Source organism: Sander vitreus, chromosome 3 (assembly GCF_031162955.1).
Source record: "Sander vitreus isolate 19-12246 chromosome 3, sanVit1, whole genome shotgun sequence".
NCBI lineage: Eukaryota > Metazoa > Chordata > Actinopteri > Perciformes > Percidae > Sander > Sander vitreus.
Genome location: NC_135857.1, coordinates 16,731,264 through 16,758,891, shown reverse-complemented (window position 1 = coordinate 16,758,891; position 27,628 = coordinate 16,731,264). Strand labels below are relative to the sequence as shown.

Here is a 27,628-nt window from a genome sequence, read left to right as displayed (position 1 = left end):
ATGAATCTGATAATTCTGTCACGGCTGCCATTACTTCATGTGATCTCAACAGTCTGTTGAAACCTTTAAGAACTTTAAGAACGACAAACAAATGTGTGCAGCTGCCTTTTACCTTACACTTTTTATAAACTTACATTTTTGTAATCAATTAATCAATTGCGCCAGAAAACATTTTAAAAAAAAGTGAAACATGTCACAATTGCGTTTGTTTTGTCTAACCAGCAGTCCCAAAGCCTAAATATGTTCACTAAACTGTATTTGACAACAAGGCAGAACATTTTCAGATTTTAGAGGCTGTTTGTTTGAAAAATTACTTTAACAATTAATAAATTGAAATGGTTGCCGATTAATGTTCTGTTGATTTGTCACATTGATTAATTCAGCTCTAGATGCTTAATCAGTGAGCGTAAAAGTGGCCTCCCAAATTCCTCTTTACCTTTCACATCCTCCAATTCGTTACCACAAAACCTGATTTAGTGGCTGCTGCCCTTCATCCTGTACCCTTGAACCCTTAAAATTTTACATATTACCTTGTACTACCTTTCTACACCATAGCTCCCCATTTTCCATTACTATTCTTACATTGTAATACAGTGACTGTTAAATGCTATTGTTTCACTGAATGTTTAATTCAGTGAAACAATAGCATGAAACAATAATTTCATTTAATGAATGAAAATATAATTCATACAAATACAAGGAGCAGAAAAACATTCAGTGAAACAATAGCATTTAACAGTCACTGTATTACAATGTAAGAATGGTAATGGAAAATGGGGACCTATGGTGTAGAAAGGTAGTACAAGGTAATATGTAAAATGGAGTTTCAAGGGTACAGGATGAAGGGCAGCAGCCACTAAATCAGGTTTTGTGGTAACGAATTGGAGGATGTGAAAGGTAAAGAGGAATTTGGGAGGTTTGGCATGCGTTTATAGTCTCTGCCAAAGCAAGTAGTGGCCTAGTAGATTAGTTAAAGCACCGACCAGGGAACCACAACGTCCATTTTTCAAGTCCAGCCAGGTCTCTCTCTCTCTCTCTGAAAATACAGAAGAACGAGCCCTGCTGAGGCATCCTGGTAGCTAAACTTGCTCAGAAATGAGAAGGCCAAGTACTATTTCCAGTAGAGTTCACATCATATAATTTGAAAAATAAAATGTTTTAAATGTTCAGTATCTAGTAGTGTCACACATATTGTTGTACATACTGATATTAATAATTTATTAATTCACATTTTACAGCCCACGATTAACTATCCATCCCACCTCTTTTCAGACATGTCATTTAATTCAATAAAGTATCTCTTATCAATTAAAAAGGACCATCCAACTAAAAATCCTTCCACCTGTGAAAAAGAATTATGCATCACACATTCTCATAGGTCTCTTCACACTTTTCACCAAGTGAGTTATCAATATAATTGATTAAAATCAAGTCTTATTTTTTTTACTTTTGGTCTCCATTTACTTGTTGGCAGCCCTCCATCTGTCCCACTGCTAAATACAAGTTCAGTAGTTCATGTTGGCCAAATGTGTTCCTTTCCAAGAACTGAACCAACCAACTGAATGTCCTTCTGCTCAGGAGCCTCCAGGGTCCTCCAATCACTGAGCTCAGTCTCCTGGGATTCCCGTGTTACAAAGATACAGATACATCCTGCTCCTTTACAGATTTCACCAGGGCTGGCTCTCAGTGAAAAGCATAGAGCAGGAGGAGAATGGTGCAGACTCCGATCACTGTGCCGAGGATGAGAGAGTCCCTTCTCTTCCGCAGGTTGATTCGCTGGATGAGATTGTTGATGGTTGGGAAACGGTCTAGGAGAGTCCAAAGTTAGGGAAGATCACAAATATTAACTAATAAAAATAATAACTGCTGAATTTTTAACCCAGTTAGAAATAAAATGCGTTATCTTTATTTGTCTTTGTATGATCTAAAACCATTACAGAAGAGCTTTTACAACCCAAAAACATGTTAGCATCTTAGCATGGAGCAAACTATTTTCACAGTCGATGCCATGCAAAAAACCTACACAAGTGTGACAAATCAGATCTCAGGACCACTCTACAAACAGAAGGTCTCCGATTGGGCAATTCCTAATGGTGAAGACAGCAATTTCTGTTAATGAATAGTACTGACATAAATTAACAGTGTGGATAGGTGAAAGTCGCCTTCTCTACCTACTGTAGCCCTTTACACAGACCTTGTTGCATTATTTGACCTCTACAAAATCAAAGGATAATTTGGGGAAATGACCCAACCCCTACTGGGTACATCCCTATCAATCCTGATAAAAAAAGACCCACTTCCCATCACAGAAAGGCAATATGTGAGCATTGATTTCTGAAGGAACAGTATCATTTCATACTGGGAACCCTTCAGCTTCCAATCTATTGTGTTGTCTGCTTTCTCCATTGCCCCCTCCCCCAATAAAAGTGAATAAAATATAAGTAGCCGAGTATTTTTATTTTGAAGAAGAAATTTGTGAGAGAATAAAAGATAAACCAAAAAGGTGGAATTCTGGTCTGTCTACTATTACGAGTATTAGGACCACTGTTAGAAAAAGTTATCATCTGAGATGTCAAGAATAAAGTCATAATATAATAATACAAGACCAGTAGCTTTGTGTCGCTGTCTCTGCCGCCCCCCCCTCCGCTCAGCGACAGCTTTGCTCTGTTCTCTATTCCAGGACGCTTCCCACTGGAAACACTTCTGATCAGGCATAAAGCTCTCTATTGTGTGGCTTATTGTCCGATAAAGAGCCACGCACAGCCGCAGAGAGAGAGAGTCCCAAACAGGGTTCTGTGTCTGTCAGACGGTCTGAATGAGATACTACCATAACAGCAGAGCAATTCTGTAATGCACAGCAGACTATATGGCAGGTGGATTTTTTTCTTGAATTATTGCGACTATTCTCAAAATCTCAGTGAACACAGAGGTATGGGATTTGTTTTGAATGTGCATAAGGTTTTGAACATGAGACGAAATCCCTAAACACACAACCATGCACTTATAAGCATAAAGGATACTGGCCAGCGTGTTGACTCTGCTCTGTATGGATTTCAGAAAGCCTCGTTGGGAGGTCATGTTCTCCTTGGTCGCCATAGCAATACTAAAGAGACAAGAGAGAGAAATTAGTTGAGAAGTGACAATATGCTGCATGTGGTTGCACTCATTAGTACTGTAAAGTACCTTTGACTGCAAGTGAGTCCACATATGAGAAATGAGCATCCAGTTTAACAGGTAATAACAGGTGGTGCAGTTTAAAGCTGCAGACTGTCAAGGAGGACAACAGAACCACCTAAAATATCTTTTGGGAATACAATAAAGAAGACGTCCTCATCTAAATTCAGTCCCTACAACTGCAACGTATCTAAAAGCTAAATCTAGGTTAAGTCAAGGTTTTAAGCTTTTGGTGCAGGAAAACGTGTGATCCAAGAAAAGACCATTTCTAAACAAATATTTTGTCAGCCAAAACTACAAAAAGATTAAACTGGAGAGAAACATTTCTGCAGCTATTTGATTTAAAATCAACTTTGTTGTCTATTTTATCACTTTTAATAGTTGCAACTCACTCCAGCAAGTTCATACCTGTCAATCAAATGAATCCAAACTAAGTGTTTAATCAGATATTTAGCCTACTGAAAGAAGTTAAAGGTGTTGTCACCTATTTGATTACTATCTAATAAACATTCATGCACACATAAGATATAGAAGAACATGGGACTATGAACCATAGTTTGCAAATGTTCTCCTGTTTAACGATTACAAACGGGTATATAAGGACTACACGTCTGTAGGCACGTCCATACTACAAGGAAGGGAATCATTCTGGGGTAAAATATAAGTCATCCTATCACGTTCTACTTCAGCTTTACGTGGCTGCCTACGGGATGTGTGTGAGCCTTACTTGGCTTGTAGAAGGAAGGTATAGAATTGATGTGATATTTTAGCTCTCTTGCTCTATAACTTCGGCCTCAGCAACTTTCAGTGCAGGAAAGTGTAGCTGGCAGAAAAAGTTTCAGGCGCTATGTTTGCCCTCTGTGGCATCTGTTACACACAAAAATCAATAGCAGCTACCGCGGCCCCGTTTGAGCGAATTGTGAGAGCATTTGAGTAAAAGAAATCAACTCCTCAAAACCACCTCACAAAAGGTAAAATACTGCCTTAAGTATAGTGTTAATATGCTCAAATTACAGGTGGTACAATGGCATTATGTGACTGTTGAACAGCAGGGTGACAACATGTAAGCACTGGTCACAGGGGACAAACTCCTCCCATCCCAAAGTGACAGAGCCCAAAGGAGGCAGGTCAAAACAAGGTAAATGAAATCACCACAGTTGTTTATAGTCTTGGCTGGCAAAGCTGAGGAGCAGCAGGCCTAAAGAGAATGAATGTGTGTGTGTGTGTGTGTGTGTGTGTTTTCATGGCATCTCCTGACAGTCCGCAGTCTTGGCCTGGAGCAGTGTTTTATGGATCATGTTCGCCTCAGTCAGGGAAACACTTTGCTGACTCCAGCAACCTCAACAAGCCTCCACACACACACACACACACACTCTCTGTCTGAAGTTGTTGATTAATGAGGGCTCTCAAGTTGTTGATTAACCTGTCAAGTTAAAGTCAATTTTAATTATTTAACCCAAAATCACAAATCTGCCTCAGAAGGCTTTACTATCTCCCCTCTATCCTGAGACCGTGGCCCATTCAGTTAAAGTAAACTCTAACTTCTGTATATAAGCACACCTCAGCATTTGTTTCAAGGTTGTTTTTTGGTTCTGATATGCACCACAGGGAAATGAAAATCAGGGTCAAAGTTGTCAAAGGAGGTTAACGCAGTAGAGCCTGATCGATACATCGGCCGATATTAGGCATTTTCCAAACTATCGGTATCGGCATTTATAATGGCAGATAAATGAATATTTAAAAAATAAAATAAAATTGGACGAAACACCCTTCAACCATGTTAGGAGTGTTGGCGTTGCATAGTTTGTCCACCAGAGGACGCTCTACAATGTCCCTGTTGGCAACACTCGTGTTTAACCCTTTAAGTTTCATATCTTAAGTATGTATTTTTATACATTTTATTTATCAGAACTTTAATGTATTTTGATGTTCCCCTGTTCTGTTGTGACAATAAAACAAAAAAGTGTATTTTTAAACTGCATTATCATATTATTTTAGTGAGGACTCATAAATAACTACAAATAACTAATGTTAGGGAAATCTGTTTATGTTTTGTTAAGCGTTTCTGGATTATCTTTTTTAAATATATATCGGCCGATATATCGAATTTTAAATCACCCAATATTTGTATCGATATCGGCCTTCAAAATCCTTTATCGGTCGGGCTCTATACCACAGTAATGGAAACTTGAAAAGTTGACTGGGTGCTTTTCATTTTGATATCACCTAACAAAGCAAAAACAGGAAGAAAGTCCAAAGAAAACCTTTTAACTATTATAACATTCAAAATGCAGATAGAGAAATATATGGATTAAACCACGTTATTCATCATTTAGCTATGATATCAGATATGACCCCATCTGTAGTCTGATGTAAATAGTAATCTGGAAAAACAACTTGAAAAGTACCTAGTCACACGGACACAGCACGGTTAACTAAACAAAACTGGCGTGTTCACTTCTGCACTTCAGATTGTACCCATCTACACAACATCCAACCTCAACAACTTTAATGTTTTTTATTTTGTTCCTTGAGTTTATTTCAGTTATATTAATTTCAGAGTGCGATAAATTTAGTTGTGCAGCAATTTAACAATTCCCACAATAACCTTTGGAGGATTAGGATGAGGAAATGGAATGGTATAGGTTGACTAAAAAAAATGTGGGCAGCAGCTTAGACAAGGGTTACGCTATATGGGGAAAATTACGGAAAGGAAGGAAACACATGGGGAGAAATACACAGCATCATCCACCATTTCAGAGACAAAATCCAGCAATCGCTATCCAAGCCAATCCATGAGTAAGCATAGTTTACGAGATGCAAGGACTGGAAATGGAAAAGGGAGGGGGGCGCCCGGAGAGCTCAGTTGGTAGAGCGGGCGCCCATATATAGAGGTTTAATCCTCATCGCAGTGGCCCGGGTTTGACTCCGACCTGCGGCCCTTTGCTGCATGTCATTCGCCCCTCTCTCCCCTTTCATGTCTTCATCTGTCCTATCAAAATAAAAGCCGAAAATGCCCAAAAAATAATCTTAAAAAATAGGAGGACCAAACAAAGAAGATGAGAGACAACAACTCCTGGAAGGAGGGAGTGTAAATCCTTAACAACATATTTGTCATTTGTGCAGTTCTGCAGTTAAGGAAAGGAGCAGGGACTAGTGAGAGATGGATGTAACTATAAATCAAGGAGGTAGGAGGACTTATTCTGGGCACGTGACAGCCTTGTTCATTTCATGCACACACAATATTATTATTCCAAGGCTTTGATGTGCATGAAACTCCCCCCATTTAATCATCAGTACAAACAACTGCATTGAAAAGTTTATTATTAAAAAAAATCAAGGTCCATAACAATATACATAAAAACTTTGGGGAAGAAGTCAGCTATAACTCCTAAGGAGCACTACAGTAAGAAACAAGGACATTTGGTTTCCTGCACTGTTAGCAGCTGTGTTTCCATTCAATTGTCAAGCAAATTTGAAGTGAACTTTTGAAATGTTGCGAAAAAAGAAATGCAAAGTAGGTGTGTTTCCGTCAACTGGTTTGGAGCCAATAAACTAGGCTTTAACGTAGAGCTGGGCGATATGGAGAAAATCGAATATCATAATATTATTGACCAAATACATTGATGTCGATGTTGCGGCGATATTGTAGGGTTGACTATTGGCGCTTCACAAAATATTAACACAATGACTTTGGATAAATAATCACCAATAACGTGGATAAAATGACTAAAGGCCGTCTCACATTGTACGCGGCATGCGCTGCGCTGGCCGCTAGGTTGTCCTATTCCCAACTATATTTGTTGTGCTTGCCGCCGGGCTCAGCGCAAATTTACGTCATACATGCGCCAATATTTGAATGCACGTCACGTCTGCGTCCGGTGTTTACATCAGACATGCAATACATGCGACATTGTGGATACGCAGTAGTGATTTGGTGGAGACGATGTTTCTGTCTTTGAAACAAAAAAAAGCCTTGGCACTTGCCCTGGTTGTGAGGAGAAGACGGAGGAAGGCAGCAGGAAGAAGGGTGTGGGTGCACGAGACCCTCAGGTCCAGAGAGCAGTTGGGGGAATTCTGGCTGGTGAAGGAGCTCCGCATTCACTGTGACCGGTTCCAGGGGGCAATTTGACAGTCTGCTGACGAGAGTCAGGCATACGATTTCCCCCGATGCGAACAACATTCTGAAAGCCCATTTCTACAACGGAGCGTCTGGCTATTTGTCTCTCCCTGATGTGTGGCTCCAGACAAGACAGTATGGAAAAGTACTTCCGAGTCTGCACCTGCACCACTTTTTTGTCTCCTCTCCTTTATGTACCTGTCCCTTAGGTTCTTCCACCTTTTCTTACACTCCTCCTCTAAATAGATGAAGATGTGTGGATTATTTTCATTTCTAAATAAAATGTTGCATTTCAACACTATGTGTCATTGCCTGTTTATATACTTAAGTAAGAGGTCTGCAGTCATTGGCAGTTGGGTATAATAAAGCTAAGATATGAGCCTACATTCATACATGCATCATTCATTCTCTGGAAAACACTTTGTTTAATGCATATGTGCAATTAATTCCTCCAAAACTGGAGCTTACACATTTGGAAATGGGTAGTTATTCTGTGTAAAGGCCATATACCTACCTATATACCTATATGTGAACTTCAATGAAAATGAACATGACTTGTGTCAATCAGTCCAAACATATTTTACATCATATAAACATACAAATACAATATTATTATTGTGTAATAACAACCGAGTGTAAATTGTAATTTCCCCATTGGGGATCAATAAAGAGTATAAATTATAATTTTTTTAATAAAAAATACAAATATATCCTACAAATACCTGTATGGAGCTGTATAATCAACTTGGTATTTGGTTTTCGCAGCTCACAACAGTAGGCTACAGTTCTTCTCAGTTACTTTGGCGCATTTTTCAGATCAGAGATGACAATAATGTGTAACTTTTTCACATAGGGAATAGTGCTCCCTTTCATGTGCATTGTTCATTAGACTATACTTACAGAGTGAACTGTTAAATATGGACAACAGCACAAAGCAGTTTCACTATCTTGGTATAAACAATGGCGTAAGGACTTGTCAGTTTGATTCATAAATACTTGCTTTGGACACATTCATTGGTACTTGCTTTGGACACAAACAAAAGATTTCCAGCAAGATACACGATTTTTCAGGTCAGTCACTATGCGGTGCAGCTTACACCTATTGTTTTAAGAAATGCACTCATTGTTGTGCAAATGCAATTATGATTTGACAAATGCACCAAAGTAACTGAGAAAAAATGTAACATAGGATTGTATTTCAGTGGAGACATATATGTTGATTTCACATAGCTAAAACAAACCTGAATGATTTAAATTAAGAGGCTACAATAATCTACACAGCTGGCATGCCTATTATGGTGAAATATGCTTCCACAGCATAGTTTTGCGTCCGAGATCTCTGTACGACCTCGAACTTGTGTCGTAGCCTGTACAGCTCTGAGAGATCGCTGACGGCCAAAATCAACCTCTCGTCCATGTTCCGTTTGTGGATCCACGTGTATTCTGTGCTTTTGTTGTTGTTGTGACACTTGAATGCACGTCACAGCGCACCGCGGCACGCGCAAGTGCGGCCAGCCGCAAAATTCCGCTTGCGCTACGCTTTGCTCAGTGCAGCGGCAGACCAGTTCTTGCGCCCGCAAGCCATTGACAATAATGGGTTTCATAGCGCAGCGCTGCCGTTTGAGCGTACAATGTGAAACGGCCCTAAGTGGGTAAAGGCAAATAAAACAGCTAGTAAATCCCTTTTCTGTAATGCAGCCTTTAAAACCAGGAAAAGACAACACGCGTCATATTACAATATTACGATATCCAAAATGCATGACAATATCTCGCTCATATATCGATGTTGATATAATATCGATATATTTCCCAGCCCTACTTCAGCGTATCAAAAGGCATTCCATATCGCATATTATATTATATATCATATTTAGCGAATTAACTCTTTTTCGACAAAGGCAAAAACCTCCTTGAGCGAGACTAAAAACTTTTTTTCGTTTCCATTTAGCTTTTCTAATACAATACTTCAAAATGTGTGTTCAAAATGTCTTTCCATATGTGGAGGACAGAAAGCAGGTCTTACCTTATTGTGTCATCCATCAGTCGGTCCGAACTATAGACAAAGTGTAAGATAGGGGAGTGGGAAGAAAAGATAAAGACAGTGATTAGGTATTGACATGAGGCAGGGTAGCAAAACATGGAATGTTATGAACAAATTAAGTGGGGGCAGTGAAATTCAAATCCCAAGTAAAATTGCTTAGAATAATATAGTTAACTATAGTTAATTTCTGTTTAACCTCTGCACAAAATAGTGTGGCTGTTAAGCAATTCATTTTGTTCATCTTCTCTCCTCATGGATGATTCCCTCAACGACAGGGAGTCTGGACTAAGTAGACCCAGAGAGGATTTTACCTTAGAGATCCTGGAGCTTCAGTATAACTACATCAAAGAGTGTCCTACAGAGAATATTGAAAGGCGCGCACACACAAACACAAATCTCTTATGCTGTAACACCAGTTACGTGTCTCGGGTTACTGATAAACAACAATGCTCTCAGCGGTTTATTCCCTAATTGGAATCAATTTGTATAATGTTTCAGAGAACTAAAGTAAACCAAACCAACAAAACTGAAAGGATTGAATTTCATAATTCAACATCCATTCAACAACTCCACATCCCCATTGTCCAGCTCCATATGTGGTTTGCGTTATGCTCTTAGCGTCCTTATGGATTCAACCAAAGTTGCAGAAAGAGTGGGAAGGTCTCTCAAAGATTTCTACCTTGCCTTAATCCGCACCAAACCTTTATCAAACCACAACCATCTCCAACCTTTACTTAAATATTCTCTTGATACCTTAACCTCAACGTTTATTCTGTTTAAACTCATGCCTAAACTAGCGATGGCCCGATACCATTTTTTGCTTCCCGATACCGATTCCGATACCTGAACATGCGTATCAGCCGATACAGAGTACTGATCCGATACCAGTGTGTCATATATTTTATTATGTTTTAACAAGTGTATACTACTATCCCTGTATGTGTGTGATATTATTTCTATCTTTGTTGTCGGTCTGGCTCAGGTTAAAGTCTTTGTGAAACATGAACAATGAACGCCCAAGAACTTAATTTTATTCTCCAGTTTGACCGTCAGTTATAACGGAAAAACAACATACATAAACTACTTTAGCGTAAATTTTCTTTAGGGTTTTATTACGTGGTATCGGATCGGTGCATAAACTCCAGTACTTCCCGATACCGATACCAGCGTTTTAGGCAGTCTCGGAGCCGATACCAATACTGGTATCGGTATCGGAACATCTCTAGCCTAAACCCAAGTAATTGGTTTGATGCTCAATCAGAGTGCTTGTGCTTAAAAGCAGCACGATCCATGGTTCCATGTCAGCTTCGGATGATCACACACCCTAGGGGCATTATTTTACCAGCATGCACAATACCAGGACCCTGAAACGGAAGCAGTAAAATAGACCTCAGTCCTCATTCATTTCATTATTAACACATGTGCTTTTCCTACTGTGACATATTAAAATATCTTCAGTGAAAAAGGTGTATATTAAATGTTACAATCAGTTCAGTGTCTTAAATTGGTCCTGATCATGTACATCTGTTCTTAGTATATGCTAGGGCTTTGCAATTAATCAAATTGTATTCACGATTACGATTTCGGCTCCTAACCACCACAAAACGCACATTACGTTTTGCAAGTAAACTCTTATTTTGTCACACTTATTTTGTTCTGAATGAAAAAAAAAGTTCAAAACGGAAAAAGTATTACAGGAAATTTCACAGTTTAAGGTGTTTTCACAGTTTTTTTAATTAAATAATTGCAACATCTTTCCAAAAGTCAATGAGTAATCGTGTTAAATAATCCCGATATCACAAGATCACATGAGAACTGCGGGATCACATATCAAGCCAAAATCCATCTTGTCAGGCTTCAAGTAATGCGTTTGTGTCCAAACCCATCAGCGTCCAGTGAGGAGCTACTGGCAGCTTTGGGCGTGGTGTAGGTGTGTGTGATGGCCACGACTGTTTGTTTAAAACAACAATGGCGGATGTAATAGACAGGTTCATCACCTGCCAGGTATATTTTGAAAGTGCCTCCCCTTTTCCCAACAGTTTCCAATGACGGCTTCTGAGATGGTTCTGTGTAACAAACCATCTGGCGAGTCAGGTTATCTCTGCCCTGCAGCTGTTTTCTTTTTAAATGAGGGGAAAACCATGCCATGTGGCTCTGCATGTCCACATGCATTGTTGGCAAGTACAGTATGTGCTTAACAACAGATGTTGGGCAGCCCTTAAAGGAGTTTTAAAGATTGGGTTTATCAAAAATGATGAATTCAAGGAAGACTTAATAATCTCAAAAGAATCATGATTACAGAAGGAGCACTGCAAAGCTCATTCAGGCAGACCAAAAACGATAGCATCAAAACTACAAAATGCAAGCATTACCATCAAGGGGCTCTAACTCTAACTTTGAGTGTGGGCCACAAACATGACCTTGTACAGGTCACTTATATGGTCAGGTATCTACCAACTGATCTCTGAGGACAGACCATTGTGTGGGTTATAAATTGGTTTAATCACTTTGAGATTGGTCCTGCTAATGACCTCTAATTTTTGGGTCCTTCTCTCTGCTGGCGGGCCATACAGGACTGACCTCAACCAGTAAATGTTTAATTGTTGGGTTTAATTGCTGTAATCAGAAGAGTGTCGCCGATGAGATTGGACACTGCAAGGGCAACATGGCATCATGACTTCTCGTAAACATACACGGCACTTTCTTAAAGCCAAGTGGCGTGTTATCTGTACGCATTTTGAGCTATCCGTGTGTATATCTACTGCTGTATCACAGCGTAAACATACCACGTGGCACGTTATCGCGAGGCTACAGTTGGTTTTAACGTCACACGCGGGGGAAAAGAAAAAACGGTTGGGATTAGGAAAAGAAGAACTGGGTTAGGTTTAGGAAATGAAAAACGTGGTAAGGAAACAACACACGCGGAAAACGAAGGAAACATCACACGCGGGACGTGATCCCCGCTCTCCTGTGTGAAAGTCTTGTGTTTTACCCATCCTCCACCCTGACCAACCTCCTTACGCGGATTTTCGTCCTTTCATACTACTCGCTACGGCGTCAATTCACATGCAAACACAATGTAAGTCAATGGAGGACAAAGACATCTTCAAAACACGCTGAAAAGTGAGTGTGCGTCTTCAAAACACGGCAATAACGGCATACCAATTGGCGTGTCATACATACGCCACTTCATGAGATCAGTCTGGCAAGGGACACTGCACAGTCACAGTGTGGGCCGGACAGTGTTCTTGGATCAGAACTCCACACACAAGCGCCAAACTGCTACTTGGCAGTAGTTTGTAATATATCAGTATTCTTTGTCACACTGAAATGGAATAATTTACATGGGAAGATAACTGGCACATAATTCAGAATGAGGGATGGCAGGCACGTTTGCACAAATGCATTGTGGGAGCAGGTGGGTGCAGCAAAGAATACTGCAAGGATGGGTAGTTGTGATGCAAAGCGCAGTGGAGTCTTAAAAAAAAAGAAAAAACAGGCCAGCAACAAATTCTATTCTTCGGTCTTAAAACAACTGACTGTCATTTTTAAAATCTTACAAACCCATTAAGCTAATTTGACTAGGCGCATAATATCTACCAATGCCCTAACAAAAGGCTGTATGTCTGAAATAGAAAGCCACATGACACCAGTCATAAATGATGGAGAAAAAAACATGATAGTGGACAGACAAATGACTGACAGAGAAAACTGAACCTTGAGTCGTCTGCCAATAGTGTTCACATTGTAAATCATGAGCTGAAGAGCAAAAGAGAGAGTGGCTGCGAGCTGAGGACGTGAGCTTTGGTATATTGATTTTTTTATATGCAGAGATGAAATGGGGCAAAAGATTTATGCTTTGTTCCCTCCATCATCAAGCTGCAGCTGTAAGGTTGATTGTGCCATCACGTTTATGTATATGTGGCCTTCTGAGGTTTAAGCTTTGAGTGGGTTCCTTCCGTTTCTCCTGGTCAGTGGCGTTTGGCTGCAGTAATTACATCGCTCATTAGCTCCCAGCTAATTGCCTATCCCAGTGTGATGTATCAACCCACTCTCACATGCATGCTTCCTTGCCCTGTTTCACCATTCACACACACAAACATAGAAATGTACAGACCGCTTACTGCTCACACGCATGTGTCCATTTTTTGTTTGCATTAAGACCTACAACAACCAGTGGCAAATATGATACCTGCATAGGCAGTGTTATGCATGTACCACTCAAAGATGAATAGATAAACAAAATGATAACCAATTTGTTTTCTGTTGACTCATCAAGTATTTGACTAGTATTGAGGGGTTTTCTGAAAGGAAATGCTGTACAGCAACCTTCTAAGAGTAATGCTCTGTCAGGTTGGCTTTTAGAGCAATATAAAGGTACCTAATACAATCAGCCAGGTGAAGTGAAACATTAATTACTTTGCTTAGGAAACAGTCTAGCAAATCTTGGCAACAGTTGCAGGAGGCAAACTGCATTAGCAAAGAGGAAAAGTGCTCGCAAATCAAAGCTCAGAGCTACATACTCAGCACACCTTTGAAAATGGTTATATGCCTGCCATTATGCGTTTCAAAAAGTAACAGGAAAACAAATCTGAAAACCTGCATGAATATATTGCTTATGTAATTTTAATATTTGCCTGTTGGATTAAATGGCTACGTATTGTCAGCAATACAAACAGCTACTAACTATTCCTCCTTTCTATTGTCGACAGCTCAGCTGGTAGGGCCTGGCCCAACACATTGTGATTAGACTGGAGCAGTGAAAAAGCTGTGGGGATGTAGAACATTTTGCTATTCAGAGAGAGAACATTGTTCAAATGAGAGGCCTTTGGGCAAATCCACCACCAAGCACAAAGAGACAATCAGCGCATACCAGCAAGCAGCAAAACACTTCAAACCCACTGGAATCAATACAGAAAAGGCGTATTATTTTGCAACTAAGTGGCAATAAATGATACACAATCTTAATCTTTATAATGTCTTTACAGGAAAATGCACTTATGATAGATCATAATGGACTTATGTATGAGCTAGTACATGAATATGGTTAATGCACTCCACAAAAGCAACACTCTAGCAGCTTATCTTGATAACCAGCTAAAAACTACAGCACAGAAATTAATTGATCCAAAATGCTCCAGACACCTTCACATTTTTGTTGGGTTAACCTCTGACTGAACCTCTAAATCTTCTGAACTGATTTGGATCTCTCTAGTGAGCCAGACAGAGCAGGCCAGCACTGTATCCTGAATCCTCAGAGCTTTTCTCTACTGATAACATTAGCATATCAGGGAACTGGCGGCCCAGATCAAACTTCTTAAGATAGGCAACAGGCCAGGCAGACTAAAAGCAGGGTTTTCAAACATGGGAACAAGAAGAGACAGATAGAGAAATTAAGAAAAACAGAGAATAAGAAAGAGGCTGTAGGAGGTGGCCACTGTGGCATTTAAATAGTTAAATATTGGAGTAGTAGTAGTAATAGTGGAATAGTTGGAGGAGGATGCACCCACAAACAACTACAGTATACTTTTTGGATTCCGTTAATTGTGTCTTTTTTATCGCTTCACATTCCACTGCACTTAGCGATATAGTTTCAAATAATATTGTTTTTACAATAAGTCACATTTTGTCAAAAACAAGACCTTGAAGAAAGTGTGGCAGATTGGAGAAGTGAGTCGGGTTATACTAGCCATCAGGGTTCTGGAAGTAAAAGTCCAAATTGTTACCCCAATAAATGTCTTTTGTTACTCTCCAATTGAGCATTTTAATTCTTTGGATGGGCAATAAATCGTCATGGTCTCATCAAAAGAATTAAAAAGGTTTCTGGAAAAAAAAAGGTGCAAGACTGTGTACATCACAACTTTAGATGATAAGTCAACCAAGACGCCTGAGAACTGTATAAATTGACTGATTGATAAAGATTGATACACCTTACTTTTGGAAAACACACATGCAGAGGAGAAACATTTATGAGGATGGCTATGAGAGAAAACAGAAATTGTCCAGGAGATTTGCTTTTACATTTTATTTAAGAACTTAACACAGAGCTGAAAAGCATTGTTTCCAAAGTTGTGTATAATTTGTACACACCTTAAGGGTTTTAGGACTGTGAGATGATGCATGATTGCATAGAAAGTCATTGGAAACTAGACTTGCAAGCAAGTAACAGGGTCCAAGTAGACCCACAGCAAACACACTCCATCAAATTAAAGCAAAGGTGTCAAAGTGAGGTGTACATTTTGCCTCACTTCACACAGACACCATTGCTGTCAAAAACAATCTCTGTTTGACAGGAAGTACTTCTCAGACTCTCGTGACCACTACCATAAGAGCATTTCCTATATGAACTTTTAATGGGCCTGCCCCTCCCTCCCTCTAGTTTATTCGTGAACAGTGACCTTTATGGCAGAGAAAATGGAAAAACAGATATACAAGGATGGAGAAAAAGACAGCGATAAGGCGAACTCCACGAAAACGACAGAAATATCAACAGCACTTATAGTAGCTCTAATAACTTAACAGCATCAAGTTAAAGTTGTGGCCAACACTAAAAACACCACAGATCCTACCAGCGTGTAAACGCACAGGCTGCTGCTATTCACCTAGTATTATCTCACCATATTGTAGTTTCTGCTGTAGCAATGGTTGGTCCCGCTGCGGCTGCAATTTGAAAAAGGTAAACCACTGAATGCAGAGCCAAATAGCCGTGTGCATTAACGAGAGCCCTCCCTCACCTTGCTGCTGTTGCCAACCTTGACGGGCGGCAGCCGCTCTCTGTCTGAAAGCACCTAAAGTGTCACTCTTATTTACCAGTGTCTCCTGCAACGACAGCTTTTCAAACATGATGTATGGACACGTCTTACTGATGAGGAACTATACAAGGATCATCACTAGCAGCCAAAACTGAATTTAAAAACTTAATTAATCTGGGCATATCTGTCTTATTAGGTTCTGTTGAGAATGAATGCAGGCTGGTAAGCACTCCACCCAGAGCAGAAATGTGTAGATTAACTGGAAGGGACTTTTCTTTTCTTTGGGAAGTGATAGAGTAGTCTTAGCTGATCAGTTTGGCAATGGTGGTACCATCACTTGCCAATATTTTATAGACTCAAACACACACTCACTTTGTGCAAATTTATATTGATCATACATTACATTATCATCTACCATAAAAACATTGTAGAGACAGAACATTTGAATCCTCATGGTGGCTCACTTGCCTCGGGTAAAAAGCAGAGGCCAAAAAACAGGGTTTTAACACAAGCTTAGCTGCAAAATGACTCCACAGACACTTCACATTGTGAATATTACATTTAAAAAAAATATCTTTCCAGATACAAACGAATCACACAAGTTAACATGACAGACACCTCGTTATTCATAAAACTGTCTTTTATGAAAAGAGAGCATCCTAGACTGTGTCAGGAAGCATTGAAAAAGAATAAGAAAGAATTCTAATCTCTCATCTTTATTTAATATCTATGCCTTTCCTTTAATGATAATTCTGACCATTTCTCTGGCCACCAACACATTTTAGTCCTTTTCTCTTAAGGCCCTCTTTCCTGTTTTATGGCTCTAATAGGATCAACGAGCGTAACTCAATCCTCATCCAATCTCCGCCTTCCCCTCCCATCTTTGTCAATGGTCTGGGGAAGCCCTATAACATGGGTTGTGGTTTAATAAGATAATTTCATTATGGATATCCTGATCAATTGTGCTGGATTGGCACAAGGACTCAACTGCTGGGAATGCAGGTGGCTGCGTTGCTGAGATTATTTCATCATCAGTATTCAATTTGGAAAGAGGGAGACAGGGTCTTATCTTCCTTTCTTCTCTCAAGGCAAAATACAAGGTACACAGCAGATACAAGTAACCGTATGACGTATTTTTCAGGGCCACTCCCTTAGTGACAGGACAGGAATAATAACTCTCTATGCTTCATTACATGAATCCATTAAGACGTTCACTTGGGTCTTTTCTCGTAGTGTCATACTAAATAATGTTGGAGTGTCTATGCGACTCTTGAAAACCCCTGTGGAGCTACACTGATTATGCTTCTGCAATTAAACTTCATAAATACATTCACCTAATCTAGAAGTGGTAGCATTCTGCACATACATCACTCTCTTGGAAACCTCTGTACATGCAGTCCTGAATCTCAACTCAGGGTATCTGTCGATGCAGAGTACTGTTGCGACCAGTGTTCTCTTTTTCTCAAATTTACTGTAAAATGTGTACACTGAACGGCCGATGACAAGAAAAAGGTTGAATAGGTGAATCCCTGTAACGGCACCAACACAGTGATAGACTTGCGGTGTTGGAAGTGTAACTGTTATGCTACAACAAGATTTGTCAGCCAAAAATTAACTTGCAATCCCTCACGGAACTTTGAGTTATAATAATATTGCTACCAAATCCCCCAAAAATGAGTCCAATGTAATACCTTTTGGATTGCATCCATCCATCAGCAATGGCCAAATACACATATTTCTGCATTGTCAGATTTGTATCACCGTACACTACAGATCCCTTGTTATGTCACTGCCACAAAACATAGCAGCTGTTATAGGAACAAGAGTGAACTAAAGTGGTATTTAACTGGGTTAAATAAATTTTGGTATTTTAAAGGCAGATCAGTATTTCCTTGAATATACAGTAGTGGAAATTTGGCGGTAGGGTTTGTAGAACAATGCAAAACCACATTAGTGTTCAAGAAAAATCTTGTTTTCAAAAACCGCCGTGTCATTGAATTATATTATTTGTTTTCTTAATACTGCATTGCATTTGAAAGGTGTTATGTTGTTGAGTTCCCCCCCCGGTATATGAGTCACTCTATAAACCCCTTTTCATTTCATAAATTGAAAAATAAACATTAGCCATGCCCTGTCATAGCAGGTACAACGTGTTTTAAATGAATTAAGAGGTCTTTAACGGGGAATAATTGAGACATTATTCCTTAAGAGGTTGAAAGAGAAAAACATTTATCCATACAGACTATCAATCAGACTGCTTTATATTTGCTATGTTCAAATTATCAGATGGGATCCTCAAGCCTGGGCAATATTAAAAGCTCTTCTGTGTTATATTTATGTTTTGTTTGAATGTGTGCGTGTGTTCCCTGCTGACTTCCAATTTTACTTTTCACACAGGGAGGGTAACTTTTACACTCCTCACACACAGATTTCACAAACTTTGCTACCTCATGCAGTTCTGCAGTGCTGGAGTGTCAGCCAAATAATAGTAGGACACTAATAAGGTTACTGGCAGCTTTGACCTACTGTGTCAGTATAAAAAGTATGCCTAACGTTTTACGATTTAAAATGCTAAATTATGTAGTAGAAAACGTGTTTGATAAGCTTACTCAGCATCACGTAGCAAGACAAGAAAGTAAAGTAAATCCTTCCTACAAGTAAATCTAAACCTGTCTCTGCCTATATTTTTTTCAACGGGGCATTAAGTAAAACACAAACATTTTCTTTGTCTCCACTAGCCAGGAAAGCACTCAAATCCGATTTACATTTTCTCCTTATCCTGAAGTATACAAGAAACTCTAGATTAATGAATGCGACATCATGAAAAAGTAGCTTCCAATCTGCTAGAGAGTAAAAGCATCAAGAGATAAAGTGCCAAGGAGTGCCAGAGCTTAACAAAGCAAGCATCAGTAACAGCAATGATTTCCAGCGTTATTCCAAATGGCTGTGCTGAACCCTCAAGATGAGTTATCCCGACTCTGATTTCTGGGAAGCTGAAGCTATTGTTCGCCAGGAAAGGCTGTACAGGTCACGAAAAATGGCAGCTATATTCTACTTTCAACTGCTGAGTGAATTAAAAAGTTGGATTCCTGATTACTTCAAATTCTTCAAATATGGCAAAGAAAGGTGATGGGAACTTACTTTCTCAGATGCTCATGCTCCTTTAGAAACAGCTCTGTTCTTCTGTTGTTGACCCCGGAGCCACTCTTGTATGTCCTGAAAAGGGAATGCAGATACACTAGTAAACACAACATTGCCACTTGGAATAAGGTCAACAATATTTGCTATTTGTGTAATGTGACACAACATTCAAAAACCGTGAGTGTCATTGCAAAGTTATGTCATCCAAGTCAAAAATGATCCAGACCTCACAAACAAACCTAGGACACCTCTTATGGCGCTTTTCCATTACGTGGTACCTGCTCGACTCGACTCTACTCTACTTTTTGGGTTTTCCATTACAAAAAATGTACCTGGTACCTGCTAACAGGTACTTTTTTTAGTACCACCTCCGTCGAGGTTCCAAGCGCGCTGAGCCGATACCAAAAGGGACGTGAAAGCGACAGACAGGAGTGTCCTGAACAAACCCACTATTTTTAAATAGTTCAGCCAGTTGTGTTTTTTTTTTTGCTGCCTCCAGCTTACTTTGAAACAAATGTGTCTTCTGGCTGTGGCAACAACAACACACCTTCAATGTTCTGTGTGTGTGTCGTGTTAGGTCACAGCAGTTTACTGCGGCGCCGCTTGTTTTTCCAGTTCTGCGGAGGCTCCAGGCAGAGCTTTCGCCACAGCCTACGTACACACACACATGCCGACTCGACGCACACACCAGCGCACAAGTATAAACATCCGCAGAACTGTAAAACAAGCGGCGCTGGTGTGTGTGTCGAGCCGGCATATAAAAACGACCAGCCACGCAGGTACTAAAATCTGCAATGGAAAACGGACGCACAGTGTGTCGAGTCGAGCAGGTACCATGTAATGGAAAAACGCCATTAGAGTCCTAACAGACCAAGCTGACAATGAACTGACAGTCGACAGACTTAAGCCTGACCTACAGCTGTAGCTTTTGCAGTATGTCTGGCACTAATGATTCTTGTCTGCTCAGATCAGTGGTCGTCAGGAATCGGTCGCTCAGAGAAAAGGGCTACCTGAGTGGCAACCCATTTAGTTTTTCATCACCACCACAACCTTTTCTTTTCCTCATACACAGTCAAAAGACAAAAGGGTGAAAATGGTTTGCTTATTTGTTTTGAAAAGTGAGGCAACTATCTGTCACTCTTTTAAGTCGCCCATCCCACTGAACATTAGGGACCTATTGGCATGGTAATATCGTTGCTTACCTTTATGGTGTGGTGGACCTTTGCTGGTTCACACAAATGGCAAACATGTGGCCTACAGCTCTTTATCTAACTAGCTACTTATTCATTGCCAAACTTAAACTGATCCACCGACAAAAAGCACTGGCGTAACTGCTGTGTAGAACAATTTTTTTATCAAATAGCAGTCGGCGCCAATCACACTGCATGTTTTGCTTTAGAGTAAAAGCCATCTTGTGGTTCACCAAAGCTTTTATTGTAAAGCAAGTAGCAGCAGGACATGTTCGGTTTGCATTAGCAGTAACTTAACACAGCAAATACAGCACCAGTATGGTTGTACTAGAGCAGAACAGAAAAAGAACTGTTAATGGTATCTACCATACTGAGCTGAGCAAAGATCATTTTCTTCTTCTCTCTGGTCACCTGCATGACCACGTATGTTGAGCCAATAAGTTTATTGCAATAACACTACATGGAAGGGCAGAGATGGTCATCCTGTTCCCAAGCAGGGCCATAAAGCAAGCCAGCCTGGTTCTCCCCTGCTATAAAGCAGCAATGGAAATGCCTAAAATCACAGCTCTGCATGCCTTAACACAGCTATAAAAAAAAAAAAACACCCTACTGGGCAGTGGGAAAAGGCCCAAGGTGCTGCTTGGCCTGACCTCCTCCTTGACAACGGTTCAGAGTGGGTGGAAGTCTAGAACACCATACAATGCTTTTACCATTTTAGAAATGATCTATGTAAGAGGCCACTAATTCCATGCACATACTGATAGCACCATACAATCGCAGGTTAATACAGGAGTATAAATTAAGTGGTGTGCTCTATTACTAAGCTATCTGGTAGCAAAGCAGTATAATGGATGGGTAGCAAACACATCACACCCATTCTCTTTTGCTTGACGCAGCTCGAGTTATCAGCATCCCTGAACAGCTGACTCCCGGTGCTCTCCTAGGTTTCTGGTCGTTTAACACAGCCCCACCCTCCTATTGGGCAACAAGCTAAAGAGCAGGGGGAGGAGGGGGAACTGTAAAGCATGAGAGAATGCACATGCATATACCATAAACATCCTACCCCACCCAGAACAAATGTGCCTAATTCATCCCCAGTGCACCATCCAAAGCCGTTGAATGGAAATACTATATTCAGTGTGCACACACAGCACACTGCCTTCAGTCCAAGCTGACCGCCCCAGCAGCAGAGCTGATGCCTTTTGGGGCTAGACAGCCAGCTTCATCACTTCAGCAAGGCTTTTTAAAAGGGCACCAATGTAAATCACAGGCAAGCTGTCATTGTTGTTGCTGACATTTAGAATCAAAGCAGGAGAAGAGGGAGCGTTAGGTCTGCTCCATTCTACTGTTATGAATACAGCTGTGTGCGTGCGTGTATGTGAGAATCTGTTTTTCCTGACAGAGTCTGCAAGCATGCAGAAAGATATTGACAGTTTTTGACAATATGTCATATTGCTCATTTATTGTGCTTGCATAAATGAAATGAAATCAATGCGCTATTTATTTTTAATCAGTATGGATTTTTTTTGTGTGTGCAGTGTAACAACCTCAGTACGCATAAAACAGTTAACAGCGTCCTGGCCAGGTCAACTCATGGCCCAAGATCTCTACTGCCCTCTACCTGACAAAAAGGACAAAAGGCTCAGCTGCAGCAGAAACGGACAAGACTCTATCAATGGCATGAAAGCCGACACATTTTCGAACAAACTTTAACATTTTCCTTTCTAAACACAACTTAAACTGCAATATATTATGTTAAAAAAAAATGTAAAACTATGACTACTGACACAACAACTTTATGCTGTTGTTATGATGCAAGTTCTAAACTGGGTTGTTCAAGCCAAGAACAAAACAATCTCAGATTGTTTGATAAAAATCACAAGGTCATAAAATGCTGGGCCCTGCTTCTGTGACGTAGAGATAATACATTTCATATTTTGTATTTTTCTCACTGCAATGTTTTACTGTTGCAGACAACACAACTGAGTAAAACTGTGGTCATTGATTTTCTCTGTACGCACCTCCGAACAGATCAGATGAAAAGTGATGTCCAGTTAGCTCACAGTTCTGTTATTCCTCACAAGCTGCATTACAGTCAAGGCAGCCTTCCAGCTGTCCACGATTGACTGCCTTCATATATTCTCAAGTCCTACCTTATCACTTTCCATTGTCCAGCAAAGGTCACTAGGGAGCTAAAGGGCAAATTGCTCTTCAAAAGAAATTGTCTCATGTAAAACATGACTCAATATCTTATATTGTACGGTGCCACAACAGCGGCAGCTGTAATTCCCCTACCTATATGCTCAAGACAGTTCCCTCATTAGCAGCCCCAGGGCACATTAGTCATCGTTAGGCTGAGCAATGGGTCAACAAGCTTGGCTCATTTCTATGCATTAGATTCATCAGCAGTAAGCCTATTGGTAGGGTCAGTGGCACTCCTTAGTACTGTGATTTAATGAGAAGATTGAGGGAACTGTTGCATGTAGTGCTGACCTCATGGGATAGTACAGTTAAAATGTAATTGCTAACGTGCATTGTGACTTCAAATTATCACTAGATAATGAAGGCTTGGTTGTGCATCGATACAAGTAGATTTAGAAATAAGTTAACTCAAAGAGAGCAATTACTTGTGAATTAAGAGACAATGTACTATCACAACAAACAATTATACTTCGTTTCATTTATGTATTTATGTGTATATTTGCATGTTTCAAGAGAATGGCTATATTCAGTGTTGCTTGTCTGTGTTTTGTTGCTTGCATGGCTACATAATATAAATGTACATTGTCCTTATAAATAAATTAAAGTAAAAAAAAAGAAATCTGTTGAGGGGGAAAGTTCTGTGTTCCTCCTCAACTCTGTCAACGACATCATCATCATTCCTTAACCTTGCCATTAATGAGACCTTTTTACTATAAAAATCATACTAACAGCAGCAGCAGTTAACTTGTTATATATATATACACACACACACACATACACACACACACACACACACACACACACATCCCCCAAATCCAATGTATACATTGTACACATACGATTACACTGATAAAACATTTTACCGGTAAAAAAAAGACCAATGAGAACCGAAGAAATCTAATTATTTAGTCGTACAAGGACTGAAAACCTATTAGGAACTAGACACACCTTTAAATGGGTTAATGTGAGAGCTGATGAGAAAGTGGTATGATATAAAGTGACTGTGAGGCCTGTGTATGAGGCAGACTACTGTATCTGCATACTAGATGGATGGAAAGGTATCAATGGGAATCCTGCAGTGCTCACCGTATGCTCAATGCTGTGTCTTACAGATCAATAAGCCATTACAAAAAAAAAAAACAAGAGTCATGGTCTGGGGGAGCCTCCATCTCATTTCAATACACTCATTCACTACTGAGGCAATTTCAGCAGAGGACACACTTTCTCAATACAAGGCCAAAGAGGCCATGAATCTGCTTAGGTTGTAATGGCCAGCATTTTTCAAGAGTGTGCCAAGTGGAAGTCAAGGTTCAACTATCCCTCTAAGGAATACGTTCTACAACATGGAAGCACTGTGAATAATACTCACTACGCCACTACGATCAAACACAATTTATCATATGACAATATTATTTGTTTTGTGTGCAATACCATGAACAGTTTCCTGTGAGCGAAATAATATGTGTGTTGGCTCTGACCACCCATCTACTGCACCCCTTCATCAGTCAATACATTTAATGATTTGTCAACAGTTACGTACATTGAAATTGTATTTTACAAGTGTGAATAATAAACTACAGAGTCCATATTCCCATAACTGTGAACACATGTGCATGTGTTCACAGTTATGGGAATACGGACTCTGTAGTTTGCATAAACAAATGAATCATAAGGTGGTGTGACTGGGTACTTACTCAATGTCTTTCCTGACTGACCCGAGCAGGTCTTCCCTTTCCCGGATGGCCAAGAAGTTGCCTTTGGTTTTGTGGAATTCATGAGTGTAATCCTGCGTAGAAAAAAAATCAATGTGAAAATGAAGAAGGGGTGTAAAGAAGAACAAACGGTGAACACCAAAAAGGACAAACTGAAAACACTGAGTGCTTCAGAGAATTGTTGTGTAGTGTAAATGCAGTGAATTTAGTAAAGTTCATTTCTAGAGTGTTTCACAGAAAACAAAACCTGTAACGTAGAATACATGAAGAGTATAGAACATAGATGAGCAAGATGAATAAAGGAGAACTAATTGGGAAGAACGAGATGGCAAACCTGTAGGATGTCTCGGTGTCTCTGGAGCGTGTGCATGAGCGCAGCATTAAGAGAAGCTGTACCTGGGGTGTTGGTGTACTCCGCCATTTTGTCATTCACTGCAGTCAGCTGACAGAGAGATGGAAAAGAGATGGATTGACAGATGGACGTAAAAGACATCAGGGAAACGAAATCAGCAGATAAGGTAAAGACCCACACAATAGTAACACACATACTGTACTGCACAACATGTGTCAATTCGAGGATGTACACTTTCTATCAAAGGGATGTCTTTAGTAATGCCAAAAAGCCAAATGACACAACACATCATAGGGATAAATGCATTGTACCCTTTTGAGATCGGAATTGCATAATATTACTACCATTATGTAGTTGTTGTTTTTGACTTACATCTTTGAGTCATTAACTTTAAATATGTACTGTTAAATTATATTCTTTTGTTATGATCTCCTGTTGTTTGGGGAGTCTGTCTTTGGACTGCCCCATAAGGAATGAAATGATGCGTCTTACATTTTGGGTTGAACTGAGTCAGATACATTAAAGCCCTCTAGGGTCTAATGCAAACTATGTGAAGAAGTGGAGCCTGCAGTCTGATCTTTCCTTGATGAAAGACAAGACACTTGGCATAAAGCCAGTGCTGTTCTTATTACAGTCTTTTTGCTGGCCTTTCACGGGCCACTGGCCCATGAGAATTTACTTACTTTGGCCAGCAGCTGTTCAATCTCCACTGACATGGTGTCAAACATCCTGTCTTGGGTAGAGTTGTTTAGCAGCGGGGTGGTGTCTGACCTTGAGGAGGAAAAGCAAATCATTTTTTTTTTTTTTTTTAAAAGGTTGTCAAAATATACTGATATTGATTTGAGTGTTTTCACTAATTAAATGATACACTGGCAAAATGAAATGTTAAGTTTAGAACATAAATGTAATATTAAAAGGAATAATGCTTGTGTGAAGAGTGTTGTGCACTTGGGTTCAACCATTTTTAGCTAATTAAATGAATGTGCGTCCAAATGAAAATAAATGTTGAATTAGAAATTACTCACAAAGCAACTAAAGCAAGCAAAACCTAAGGTATTCCTCTGGGAAACATAACACTACTCCCTCCATACACAGATCTTAAGTGTGATTGACATGTTTTAGATTAAATTACATGGGTAGTTATGGGTTTCTTAGCTGGTGATGGTTTAGTGAACGTCCTATGTACAGATGCATCAGTAGAATTGTCCAGTGATTGTTACTTGGGGCAACATACCAGTACCACTTGGCAACAAAGAATCGTATGTACAGATGACTGTTTCTAGCCAAATTATTTTCAAGAATCACAATTTAAAGGTGTGCTAGATCTCAAAGTTTCATCCTTCAATAGTGGCTTGATTACCAAAAGAAACAAAAGGTAGCGTTACAATCATAGACTGTATAGTATTAAAATCTCCAGTATAGGGACGTCTTCTTCACTGCCTCCCTCCTAGAATATTGTACTATTGCACCCTTGGAGTTGGTATGGATTCAATGTATTGTTCATAGACACTTCCTTCCTGCAGCCAACACTTTGCTGTGCTGGCAAGCCTCCACCCACATATCCAGGTCCTCTGACCACTACGACTTAGGCCACTTTGGCACCTTCATGATCCTTGAGATTATAAAATAAATGTTGGGATAGTTTTTGTTGTGCGATTGTGACCAGAAAACTGTTTTTGACAAGTAGCTAATTTTTTTATATTCTCACTAAAATAAGGACATGCGGTAGCATAGATTATGTCCCACATATTAGTTAGATATTAGGCATGCATCCCTAAACTAACACAAATGAGAGGGTCTAACATTACTTAGAGATGCAACTAAAAAATGTTTTTATTATCAGTTTTGTCAGACTTTTCTTGATGAATCATTTGGTCTTTAAAATGTCCAAACAACTCAACCTATCTATCCCTATGAGGTCAAATGTGTTCTTGCTTTGATTTACCTACTGTAGCAGTAGTCAGAGGCAGTTTGACTTGCTGGGTGTATACTGGAATTGCGTTCGTTAACTGTGTAGTCTCCAGTTAAGCTACAGTTGCCTAACTACTTCTAAACACCCCGTGCCTGTGTGACTGAGACCTTTGCTTTAGGCGGTTGTGAACTCTGCAGGTGAGACGGATCTTACGTGTCTCCTCGACGTCCATCCCTGGAGCTGCTGTAGCTGGTGCACAGTTTACTGAAGGAGACCAACTTCAGGTCGAGTTCATTCTCCAACTGTCTGGCCTGCTTTCGCAGATCTGTAACAGGGGCCCACACAGAGAAAACATTTTAACACTTAACATTTTAAGACTTAGCTGACAATGGCAACGTTATTACTTTGGAGTGACTTGAACGAGGGAAAAATAAAGAAACAACTTTCTACTAATTGCCATCTAATGGATGTAACATCTGTTAACGTTACAACGGACTTTTAATGTGTAACGTTAGTTGATAAACCTTTTAGAGGGACGACACAGATTTAAGAGCCTAAAGAATAACGAGAATGTACATAGTGTTCGCTAGCTTGTTAGGAGCTAACGTCAGTCATAGAGATACGTAGGTTAACGTTAGCTAGCTATGTGTTTAAACCATAGATATGAGCCAAACGCGCCGAAAGTGACAGTGGCACAATTATTTCAGACATTATGGATGCTGTATTAGATGTCGCTTTACATTCCGTTTGCTTAAATCGAGTCTAATTTTGCTCCCTTACCTTCCCAGTAGTTGCTGCCTCCTATTCCTGCCATCTTTGTTGTTCTGCGACGTCACCAAGTTCCAGGGTGCGTCACAGAAGAAGCCGTACCAACAAAACAGAACAAATTGTTCCGTAGGTTTTTATCGCCCTCAGCTGAGCCTTTCAGGCAACACACGTACCAGGCCACATAATAAAAACAGCTCCATCTAGAGGCCATTTGGGGCTTTCACAATTTTATGTTTCCTTTAAAGAAGCATCCTATTAAATTCT

At 39.9% G+C, this 27,628-nt stretch overlaps 1 protein-coding gene across 1 annotated transcript; it reads right to left on the bottom strand.

Moving 5' to 3' along the window:
- Positions 1–1,121: 1,121 nt before the first annotated feature.
- Positions 1,122–27,466, bottom strand: gosr1 (golgi SNAP receptor complex member 1). Its single transcript, XM_078246288.1, has 9 exons — positions 27,377–27,466; positions 26,810–26,921; positions 25,368–25,455; positions 24,667–24,774; positions 24,315–24,406; positions 19,229–19,303; positions 9,318–9,347; positions 3,021–3,103; positions 1,122–1,808 (listed from the first exon to the last, which is right to left on the bottom strand). Exons 1-9 carry the CDS (start codon positions 27,408–27,410, stop codon positions 1,684–1,686), a joined length of 747 nt encoding a protein of 248 aa, XP_078102414.1. The 5' UTR covers positions 27,411–27,466; the 3' UTR covers positions 1,122–1,683.
- Positions 27,467–27,628: the final 162 nt, after the last annotated feature.